General features: G+C 40.0%; 1 protein-coding gene across 2 annotated transcripts in view; it reads right to left on the reverse strand.

The window, feature by feature from the left end:
* The window catches only part of zgc:92140 (uncharacterized protein LOC447854 homolog), a 43,544-nt gene that overhangs the window by 5,901 nt on the left and 24,862 nt on the right, over positions 1 to 12,781 (reverse strand). For both annotated transcript variants that reach the window (XM_042483930.1, XM_042483929.1), the window contains exons 3-4: positions 3,724 to 3,809; positions 1,438 to 1,505 (exon numbers count right to left, since the gene is read on the reverse strand). In XM_042483930.1, the coding sequence (XP_042339864.1) occupies positions 1,438 to 1,505; positions 3,724 to 3,809 (154 nt within the window). The remainder of the gene's footprint in view (positions 1 to 1,437; positions 1,506 to 3,723; positions 3,810 to 12,781) is intronic.

The raw sequence follows: 12,781 nt of genomic DNA on the forward strand, positions 1-12,781 counted from the left end.
CACACACGCGCACGCACGCGCGCGCACACACACACACACACACACACACACACACACAAAGCACAAAAATACACAATCCTCACTGCAGTGTAAGAAACGCTGTGGAGGAATTTAAATAATTATTTTATAAAGTATTAACCCAGTCTGTCATCTAAAGGCTAAATACTCTGCAGCCACCAACAACCAATATGTTTACATATACAAACACACACTGAGGTTGTCCACGAGGCAGCGTTACAAAAACCAGACTCAAAATATCTCTAACTTCACACATCATAATATTAACATACTGATTCTAACTCGCATCTTAATGGATGTTGGGACATAACAATTTATTAAAGGGTCAGTTTAGCCAAATGACAACACATTACAGTTACAATCAAGTTTCAGTTTTAATGAGAGCTCCTTTCTGTCTAACACTCTCTACGAAAAAGGTCCAAAGTAAGCTGGCAAAACAATCTCACCACAATGTCTATTAGTAGCTGATCTAGAGCTTTCCATTATATCACACAATCATCCTTAACAGAGGAGACACTGACTACATTTTCATGCAGAAAATATTCAATTTTTTTGCCCTTTTTCCAAAAAGACAAATTCCTACTAAGCCTTTAGTGTGGCTAATGAAGCTGAATATTCCACTAATAATCCTGTTTACATGCAGCTGTGCCCACTCCAATTAACGTGCCCTAACATATCGTTAGTTACAACAAATACGAAAAAGTGGAACTGCTGTGCCAGGAGTCTTTCAAAGTTTTCTTAATGTTGGCAGGCTTGTTGGACCATGTGAACTCAGATTTCCTCTTTTATTCTCTTCTTGAAAAGGTCGGCATTGCGATATTTACACATATCCAAAAACCTGTTGATACTCATAATGTTTAAAGTAGGTGTGTCTCTTCTTCCACCCAGAAATGTGGGCTTTTCCTTTTGGGCATGCGTCTCTACACCACAGCCTTGCAAACTCTTGGCGAGTTGGTTTCTGCACAACGTATCCATGACAACACACAGAGCTTACCATCGACAGGCAAGAGGCAGTGTGTCGCACACTAAGGTAAAAACCCCAATTAAGATGCATATCCTAAATGCACTGTATACATGCCCAAAAATTGCTCCTGCAACCTGAATGATACTGACCTGTATCAAATTCAGAATATTGTCAGATTTGCAATAATAGTGGAATATTAGTTTGCATGTATATGTACCTCTTTTCTAGAAAGACATGTTGCTGATAAAACATTTAAATAGGACTTTCTGTAGGGATATAGTGAGAGTCAAGTGAGAAAAAGGGTGTGTTTTCTTGAAACCTGGCTGAACTAACCCTTAAATAATATTTGTGATCAACTGTTCAAGTTATTTGAGCTGTCCATAATACGTAGATTATATATATGTATACAACATCTACCAGACCAGATTTATTTCAGAGTGGTGCTGGTTACTTACTTTGACTTGATGTTTGTTGAAGAGACCTCTTTCTGCTGTTTGCCCCTGTACTGCACATTACTCTTCTCCTGAACAGGCACATGCGCACACACACACGCACACACACACACACACACACACCATTAGTTTTTATTATCAGCTGATAAAACAGGGAAAAAAAACAAACATATTAATCAGCAAACAGCCACACCACTGAAAGCTCACGTCAGACCTGCATTATTAAATTACGTACCATAGGACATCAGGACTAATCTATGTACCGCTAATATAACTGTTGTATCAACTCTGATTCATGTTGTTCTACTGTGACCTGCATCTTTCACCACCCGCTGTGTGTGAATTCCTCTTTGAGGGGAAACACCAACAGTAATGACAAGTGGTCGGAAACAAATACTGGTTTAACCACATGTTTTGGCTGCAGTGGAGGTTACCTGGCTGGTGTAAAAATGTGGTTTGTGTCTTCCACTACTCCAACTAAATGACATAACCATACCTCCTATTTTTAAACAAGACTATGACAGTGTATTAGGGCCAATAAAAAAATCGCATGTCAAAGTCAAAAATATTTGAATTTCTGAGTAAATTAACAAAGAAAATAACTCACAAATTCATGAGAAAAAATGGAAGATTCTCTAACATCAAGTCAGAAATATGAGAGAAAAAAACAGAAATTCTTTGAGATTAAATTCAGAAATTTACAAAATTTGATTTGTATCCTTCTTAGACTTAGTTGACTTAGGATGTATGAGGCTGCTGAATGCACACTGCACACATTAAGTTCGGCAGAACAGCCGAATAGACCCGTTCATTTTTGTGTCATATTTTGAAGATGCCCAGACAAGATGTCCCGCTGATGGCCAGGTAATGTTGGCAAAAATTTCATTTTGGAAATAAACTTGAACCATAACGGGACTTCTTGAATGGACTTTCTCAGCAATTCAACATCTCACTGTTTGCTGGAATTCACTTTTTACTGGTGGCGTCCGTGGTGTTATGAGATTGATCCAACCTTGCGAAGTGAAGTGATGTGGTTCCTTGAAAGGAAACCACCCACGATTTCTCAAAAAAATTTTCTCGTGGATTTTTGTCTTTCATCTTAATGAATTTCAGAGTTTATGATTTAAATCAAAATTCAATTTATGACTCTATAATCTCAGAAAATATATTCTTTTTTTATCGTAAATTTCTAAGTTATTTCTAGTTAATTTACCAATTTAATCTCAGAGAATATGCAAACTTCTTCTCAGAAATGTTAGATTTTAGCTGTAGAAATGTATTTCTTTTTAAATTTGTTTTTATTTTATTTTTTTGGGGGGAGGGTATTTTATATGATAGGGAAAGCTGGAGAGCGGACAGGCAGGGGAGAGAGAAGGGATGACATGCATCAAAGGCCTTAGGCTGGAATCGAACCCACAACAAAAATGACTGGGGTACCCAGAAATTGAGTCTATTCTCAGAATATACCCCCCTCCCCCAGCCCCATTTTTGTTTCCTACAATGGCCCTTTTACGCCGTCGTACCAGACAACAACCACTTAAACGACAACTGCATTTATGCAGCTCATAAAATCTGTTTCCTTTGCAGTAAAATAAGTCAAGCCGTGTGTGTTTGTTGTATCAGGAGATATTCTGAAAACAGTGTGCCTCCACTTCTGCTTTGACCTGCTCCTTTGATGAGGCCGGTTTTTGAGCTGCAGTAACATAAATTAGTGGCAGTGTGACACTACTTCTGTTTTTTAATCAGGATTTATAGCAGCACTGGTTATTGTTTCACTACTTGTCAGGACGCCAGGCAGACTGACCCGCTTTACTGAACAAGCAAATGACCTCTCACTTCACTCTACCACACTTTTCAGTCCTTCAGTGCGTTGATAAGTATGTGAACAAGCTTTGGAGGTTAAATATGAAAGAAAATCAGGTTTAACTAGTTAAAATGACTTCTTCGGATATGATATAACATTTCTTTCCACTGTTTAAGACCACTGTTTTTGCAAGAAGGGAGGCAAACCAACCAAGCGATCAGCCCCCACATTCCACACACGCTGGCATGTTGTCTCTACCTGCGTGTGAGGCACCTTTGTGAGTTTTTGCACATGTGCAAGAGACAATAAGTGTGTATGTGTCGGCTGTCTGAGACTGACGGGAGCTGCCGTCGGACACAAACACGAGGCTTGTTCGCTTGAGCTGATAAACTGTCAGGAAAAGGTCTGAGTCTGTGTGTGTGGATGACGGGCTGTCAGCGGACGGGTTGTGGGTTGTGGTGTGTGTGTGTGTGTGTGTCTCTCACCAGGTTCTCCTGGTTGCGTGCATTCACCCGGTTTTCATCCCCTCTCATGTACTTCACCTCCTCCACTCCCTTCATCTTGTATTCATCTGAGGAGGGAGAGGTTTGGAGAGAGAGAGGGGCATGATTAAAGGAGGGAGAGAGAGGCTTCACTGTACACTCACAGCATTATGTTGACATCACAAATGACTGCAACATTGATTTTACATATAATTTGCTCATAGTAATCTGATAACTACATCCTGATACAGTGTTTCAGAAAGTGGACATGGCAGCGGAGGTATAAGTAGGACAACACTGGTCATCTCCTTTCCATCTCAGCTACATCCGGGGAAAGCAAAAACAGAGCAACAGCGAGAGGGAATACGTGTGTGTGTGTGTGTGTGTGTGTGTGTGTGTGTGTGTGAAGTAAGAGAGGCGACGGAAGAGACAAGAGGGAGGAAAAAAGAAAACAGGGAACAGATAAGAAGGAGAAAGCTGGAGGGGATTAAAGATCAGTCGAACAGCTTCTACGGTACACGGACAGCTTAGACAGTTAAGACAGTTAAGACGAGCTCAGTGGCGAGAGTAGTAACACTTCCTCAAAAACTGCACGGCTATGTGCCTCCTTAAATCACTGCTAGAGGTAGAACTAAGGGCAATAAACCCAAATGTGTTGAAAATATGCATCTCTCACTAACCCAAGGTTATTCATATTGCAATATTCAATACACTGTTTGCATCCCATTTCATTCAAACAGATGCAACAACCGTAAGTTTCACAAAATATTCTGCATAGTCGAGGATCTCTGACTGTTTATATTATATTAATCAGGACATTTACAGCTATTAAAATGAATGTGAAAAATGATTATGATACAGATTTTAGTCCATATTGTCCAGCCTACCTGGAAATACAAGCGCACAGCAGAATTTTAACATCAATCAATCATTACCACGTACATGTTGAGATGTCTAACTAAATAGAAGGAGTCTTTGTATTTATGTCCTTTTTCTTTTCCTTTCCTTTCCTTCGACAACCACTCATTCGATCAACTTTACACTCGCTGGGTGTATTTTTGACGACCAAAGGAGGTGCGGTGTCAGGTGCGATCTCTTGTGACCTACAGAATATATTTATTAGTAGTGTTATGAACAGACTGTTTAGTTCACTGACAGGGGACCCCTATTTACACTGCCAAACGCTGGGCTGCGTACAGACTGTTCTGTTGCTTATTATATTATATTATATTCAAGAGCAGAGACTGGAGATGTTACATTATAGCAAAGTCAAACATTTGAAGCATCAGCGATACATTTTGGACCTTTTTTTTTTCTGGAAAATTGCCTGGTCCCAAATGTATAAGCATATACTCCAAAAGAAGTGCAGTGTATAGTAAGGCGTCTGAGCATCTTTGAGTACCTAGAAAAGCGCTATATAAGTCCTATCTATTATTATTATTATCATTATTATTATTATTATTATTATTGAGTCTGAAGTTATTTGGATGTGTGCTTCTTGAGGAAACTGAAAGCAGTGATACCGGACGTTTGGCCCTGTCTGAACAGGTTTTGAAGGGCCACTGCTCAAGTTTTAATATGATTTTGGAGCTTCGGCTGCTGACCTCAACATGCATTTTGCAGCGTGTCTTGAGGTGGAAACTGGAGGGATATTTGCAGTTCTATGTTTTAGGGTTGCAACTAACAACGATGTCCACTATCCATTGTTTTTTTTAACTTACAATTAACCTATGAATCATTTGGTGTATAAAATGCCAGAAAATGGTGAAAATTGTCCACCACAAGTTCCACGAGCCCCATAATCAATGATTCACTCTCAGGCAAAAATACCAAACATTCCCTTATTCCAGCTTCTCAGCTGCGAGGATTTGCTGCTTCTCTTTGTTTTCTCTGATTGTGAACTGAATAAGTCTGAATTTTGGACTGCTGATGAGAGAAAACAAGTGATTTGAACACGACACCTTAGGGTTTAGGGAACTGTGGTAGGTAACTCACAATTTTTTGATATCTTACAGACCAAATGTTTAATCGATCAAGTCAGAAAATGATCCGCAGATCAATTATTAATGTAAATAATATAGTTGCTCTCTGTCTACTATTTGACTGATCAAATATCGCTGTTTTAAAAAAAAACACTCACTTGTTCACACGTTCACTACTTCCCACATTATATAATAGGGGTCGACAGTTTATCGACCTGGACAATTGTCGGGGGTGATAATTGGCATTTTGATGATTATCTGTATTGGCGTTGTATTTTAATGAGCGCTGATAAAATTAATTAATTAATTAAAAAGTGCAAAGACAGTGTCAGCATGGGAGGGACTTTTATTTTGTAAAACTTCAGGGAACTATTTTTATTTATTTATTTTTTTATTTGAATTTTCACGTAACTTTACAAAAAACATTGCAGGGAGCTTGCTGTATATCATGTTGAAAGTTTCATTTTTAAATAAACATTTGCTATAGGCATTTAAACAACATTTTGTGTTGGAGTTTGTTATACCCTAAATTCTAAATATTGACAAAAAGATTTTCATTTTTGTTGTAATGACATAATGGCTCCAAATATCGCTTATCGGTCTCATTAACTACTGATAATCGGTATAATATCGGCCCTGAAAAAACAATATCCGTTGACCTCTATAATATACACTTCAGTTTAAGCATTCAATTAAAATTATTACATGAAGATAATGATTTATGTACATGTTCAAGTGATGTGAAGGAAAAATAGTTAACTGTAACTGCACAGTAAGGCTCAAAGAAGACCCAAAACAGGAAGAACGCCCACACACCAAACAAAAATATCACACTAAATCAAACAGTGATGTGTGAGATGATATGACATATAGAAACTCCACATACAGCGCCTTTACCTTCGACCAAGCCCAGCCTAACCTTGAGCAGAACAATACAAGCACACAGGCATTTCTGCTGACTACCTGCTTGTTGGACATTTTACTGATAAAGCAGCCAAGACGCTGATACACACACCCACACACAAACACACACACACACACACACACACACACTTCTGGCCCTTATCTGTTGCACACTTTGTATTTTGCCCTCCCTCTATCAGCAGTCCGTCTGTCTGTTTATCCACGTGTCTGTCTGTGCCACTTTGTACCCAGCTGAGAGGTTCAACCCTCCCTCCTCTGCTCTGTTGCTCACAAAGCACCTGGATCACCTGTGTGTTTGAATGTGTGTTTGAGTGTGTGCTTTTTGCATGTGCGTCACTGTGGAGCCAAAAGCAGCCTGCGTTTGTCAGATAAACGCTGCTGATGTAAAGTAATTTCAAAGAGAGCGAGAGAGAGAGAAAGGAGCAGGAAGATTTAAGAGAAGGAGAAGGAAAGATGTGAGAGAAACAAATGCAGGCTTCTTTTCTGCTGTTCTGTTTGTTTCAGGAATGTAAACGAGTTGGAGCAAAGCGGCTCCTGTCTGAACATGCCGACACAGACAAACGGTTTTATAACACTACACAGGCTCACCGAACTAAGATTTGCTCTGTAAACATGCAATACATATGGTGCAGCAGAAGGAAATAGAACTAAGATCCATTTCCTCGGCTCTCCAGCTCGTTAAAGGAGCGAGCCACGTCAATTTTAAGCTATAAAATTCGCATCCTAAGGTGGATACATATGAATTGAAAAAAAAAAAAAAAGCTGCAATATAAATGGACATTTTCAAGCAGCATTTGAGGAAAATGTGTTTTTATAATTTGGGCTCACTAAAGCCTGACGGGTTAAACCGGCTGAATTTTCTGCTCCTCTTACAGGATAGTTACTGAGCTTAATGTGACGGGTATAGATAGATCAAAGTGACCCAGCTTACACCAATCAAGACTCATCACATCACAGACTTTGCTTCAGTTTAGATAGGAGCCAAAGCTGGTCATGCCGTGTGAGTAGTATGTGTGTGCACGGCAGTCATTGTCACAAGAAATGACAAGGGTGTTTCGTCACGCCGAGGCCGGGCTCGCTTTAGGAGAGGGAGGGGAGGGGAACTGCTGGAGAGGGGAAGATGAAAGGGAAAGACTATTTTGAGAAGCCATGATTTTGTGATGTGGACATCTTTCTCATCCGTGATTAAAAACCGAAGCTCGGCGCTGACCTTAAGGTACAAACAGTCACTGCGCATGTGCACTAGTGTATGTGTGCATGAGCATGTTTTATTTCTGATAACGCTGTATCTTTGAATCAGCCCGTTTGTCATTTTATGCAAGTGTGGCATTTGTGTTGGTGTGAGTCATTTAAATAGCCATCTTTGTGTGTGTGTGTGTATGTGCATGTGTACGTGTGTGTGTGTGTGTGTGTGTGTGTCTGTGTTTGTGTGCTTTAACAGCTCTAGCTGGCCTGCCTGTCCTGTGGCTATGTCACTCTGTCCTTCCTGCTGTGTGTCCTCCCTCTCGGCCACTCTGGCTCCAGGCCATCACCAGCCTGGCCATGACATTTACACCTGAACACGAAGTCTCATCTCCAACACACACACACACACACACACACACACACACACACACACACACACACACACACACACACACACACACACACACACACACACACACGATCATACCAATCAAGGGGGAATCAGTTTACAGAGAAATACAGAAATACGGTGCATAATATTCTCCAGAGAAATAAATGTCACGGCTTTTGCTGGCTGGGATGAAATAATAAAACGCAGAAACAGGCAGAGCATTTCGAAATGTCTTTTCTGATCCGTGACTGTAATGCTGAATGTAAGCAAATAGGAAAACACTCAAATTAACTTGTTTGTGACGGTAATGAGCTCCGCGATAAGCCACTGATGACCTCAGAGGATGACCTCATGATCCTAAAACATGTCATATACAATAAATAATCTGATTAAATGAGAGTGTGACATCTGGTTCCTGCTGGCAGAATATTAACAAATCTGTCACCACCAGACTCCTTTTGGAGACCAATAATATTAAAAATGATACATTAGGGGCGGAACAACACATTGATCTAGTAGATTAATATATCAATTCAGTGATGCAAAATGAAAACATTGATATATTCTTTATTTTGACATTTATTTTATACATGTGTCACCATTTCCACATAAGCCAACCTCTTTCCTTCTGGCTTTTGGGGTTTTAAGCAGGAGGTGTCAGAAAAGTTGCCTCATAAAAGTTAACAAATATTGTATTGTTGTCTGAAGACTCAATATAGCGAAGCTAGATGGTACCGTAATTTACATCCCTCTTGAACAAACTTCAGGCTCTGTTGGTTGAGCAGCAGCAGTTACTCATTAGCTTTATGTTGCTGAAATCAGTGAATTACAGTTTTACAGTGTAAAGCGGTAGACTACAGTTAGACCATGCATGCATAAAGAGAAGTGGATTTAGCTTTGGAGGCAAGTTGTCATTCATTCCCATTACAAAACCAAAAAACTACATTCCCGTGATATGAAATTACCTAAATCTTCTTATATCATGGGGCCCATAAAGCAGGCGCACTAGGGAACAACAGATTATCAGCCTGGCTGATTACTGGGGCCAATATTTGGCATTTTGCTGATTATCTGTATTGGCATTTTATTCTGATGATCGCCGACAAAAATTAATTAATCAAAAAGTGCAAATAAAGTGTTTAGCATGGTAGGAACTTTTACCTTAAGGGAGATATTTTTATTATTCATTTTTTATTAGAATTTTCACCTGACTTCATAAAAAAAGTTGCTGGGAACTTGTATATGATGTTGAATGTTTCAGTTTTGATTAAAGGCATTTAAATACATATTTGTGTGAGAGGTTGTTATATTCCAATCCACACTCATTCTAAGTATCAGTTATCTGTCTCAGACTTTTGAAATATTATTGGACCGAATGGATGAAATTCTGAAAGCATAACAAGTCATTCCTCAGGCACTGTGACGCTCATAAAAAATTTATACACTGATTTACAAATGTCTCTTTGCCAATCTGAGTCTATAGAAAAAAAAGTCTTTTTGGGCTTGAAAGCATCGTTTGATGGACCTGAAGGTTGTAATTTTATATTTGGCCACTAATTCAAATTGGCTTCAGGGCCCACTGCTTTCCGTGGGTTGGGTTAGACAGTTGTTCTATATATCAGGCTGATAATGTCACATGATGATGGTCTAAGAGCTGACGGCAATCTGACTGAGCCAAACACTTATTGTCAAGTCTGGAATTGGTCAAATTTAATTACTGAAGAATGACTGCATTGTGCAGATATTTAAAGCCTGCTAAATTATCAAAGACAGAGACACATCCTGCAGACATTATGAAGACTGATGTCTGCAGTGTAATAATGACAAAGCTATGGTTAGAGGATATTAGCATGGATTTTCTCACTTTTGATTGGATGTGTGGACCTCAACAAGCTACAGATGTCAGGTGTTTTGGGCACGCAAATAATCACAAACCAAACTCACAACAAATATTCTGCAGATGGATCAGACAAACAGTTTCACCTGATGGACAAGTTCTATAAGGCCAGTACACAGATGTGTAGTCAAGTTAGGGAACACACACACACACACACACACACACACACACACACACACACACACACACACACACACACACACACACACACACAGCATATATAGATGTGTGTGCCCACCTTTAGTATGTTTGCATATTTGCATATGTAGAGGAGTGTACAGGGTTCCCACACATTTTCATGGATAACATTTCAAAACTTTCCCATGACTTTTCAAGGACAAATTATACAAATTATAGACTTATAGTCGTGCCCCACTTGCCCAGCATTTTTCAAAGTTTCTTTACAAATAATGTCAGCTAGCTGGTATGAATAAAAAGAGAGACAAAACATGAGGAGAAAATGAAAAAAAAAGTGATGTAAACAAAACCTCACACATCGGCACATATTACAGCTACATTAGATTTACAAAAAATAAACTTGCTCTTATGTTACATTACATGGAAGGTTATTCACTGGAGATTACTCTAACAATTTTATTTTAAACCAGAAAATTCCATGACTTTTCCAAAACGATTTTTTTTTTTTACAAATTCCATGACTTTTTCAGGCCTGGAAATGAGATTGAGGTTCATGACCATGGGATTGTACAGTAGCAGCAGTATATAGTAAGTATATATTGGTAATATGGTCTAAAATTATGCTCAGTCATCTCCTTTCACTAAATCTGGTGCATATTTTTATCTAGTGCATGTATCTAACCTTTATATAACATTGGTTAATTCACTGAGCATGAATGTAATTTTCCAGGAACGCCCTGCTCCACAATCACACCTGGAAGCTTCCCAGTACAACCACAGTTAACCTCAGTTAATCGCTGAGCAGCTCCACCGCAGCAGCCGAGCAGCCTTGTTAGAGGGCATTTCTGCAGTGATAATGAGGTACGTGCAAGTGATGCTCTTTCACCTTATGCTGCCATATCTATCCTGCCAGCCCGGGGATTGAACCAGTGACCTTCAGGTCACCGACATGCTACTCTATTTCTGTGTACTGCCCTGCAGAGGAAATGTTTTGCTGTCCACACACTGTGCACAGTATTTGTTGTGAGCTTGCGTTGTCTGAAGAGGAAGAAGAGAGTATTCTCTGAAATGTGTCAGCGCAAAAAGTTCATTCAAGGATGTAGCTGCTCTCTTGAATTTTTGTGTATGAGATAATATTTCCAAGGACTGGGTGCTCACTTAGCGGTCTGATGAAAGAAAGCTCAGCAAGACTGAAGTGCCAGCATTTCTCTGAGGCACTAATAAAACAATTAGCTTCGAGACATCTCCTCTAAAACAAGCCATTGATCCTTTTGCAGGCGTCCCGGGCTAAATTGGTGAAAAATCAGCAATCCGACAACAAAACCTGCTTTCTCTTCACATTATTTCCCCTTCATCTGACACAGACATTTCAGACAGACAGTAGCATCAGATTCTACAGGACAGTCCCCCAAACCGCTCAGCTGCTCCACCGCCTCAAAACAACACAAACTCTTAAAGAAACAGTGAAATCTGCACGCCAACATGTTGTGTATCTATGTCGGGATGCCATGTACGCAATCAAACACATGCAGTCCAACATGCGCTATCTCCACTCTAATCTCTCCTCCGACTGTGATTATTGCAGACATCAATAGCACAATGTTGTGGAGAGTGTTGCTATTTTCCCTCTTCGTCCTTCAGTGTTTGTGTAATGGAGCTCAGCCTTTTTCCGGTTATTGTGCGAGAGAGGGGTGGTGGCGGTGGTGGCGGTGGGGTGGCGTGGGGGGGGGGTTAGTGGCCGGAGTCTGACAGAGCGGGCAGCCAGAATATCTGGGACACACACACACTCATGCATGCACAAATACACACAAGGACAGACTGACTGGCAGACAATCTGTCGGAGGCAGATCAGCGTGAGTAAGACGAGGGCTCGCTGTCTCTCTAAATGCAACACGCAAACATGTATGAACGCAAACACACAGACACACATGTCTACAGGGGGTGTGCGTAGGCGCTGACTGACCAGAGCGACCAATCTTTTCCGCCTCGATCATGAGAAATACACCGGATGCAGTGAAGCAGTTGGACTGGGGTTGAGAAAGGGCAGCGAGTTAAGTGGGAGAAAATGACTACGCAGTTTGTGACAATGACAGAAATACTGCAGAAAAAGAGGAGTTAGAGAGCGGGAAGTGAAGAGGAAATAAAGATAACTGGATAAAGATGAGATGAAGAAAAAGGGGAGTGAAGTATTAGATAACTCTAATCCAGTGGTTCCCAACTGGTCCAGTCACGGGGTCCAGATTTCTCCCCAGTCATCAGTTCAAGGTCCCAAGTAGGGCTGCAGCAGTATAACAGTTTTCAGGTAAACAGTGATGTAAAAGTTGACGATTACCATACCATGTACATTTTCTGAGCAACGATATTGAAAAAAAAAAAATGCAACTACAGAGAGAATCTCCCCTTTATTTGAGTTATTTTCGAAAGGGAGATCTTTCACACATACTTCAATTTTTAAAAAATGGTTTCAAGTCTTAATTATAAATGATAAAACACTTGTTCAACCAAAACTAACCCTTCTGTTTTAATTCCTTTAAGGGTCATTCT

The sequence above is a fragment of the Plectropomus leopardus genome, chromosome 3 (assembly GCF_008729295.1).
Source record: "Plectropomus leopardus isolate mb chromosome 3, YSFRI_Pleo_2.0, whole genome shotgun sequence".
Classification (NCBI taxonomy): Eukaryota; Metazoa; Chordata; class Actinopteri; order Perciformes; family Serranidae; genus Plectropomus; species Plectropomus leopardus.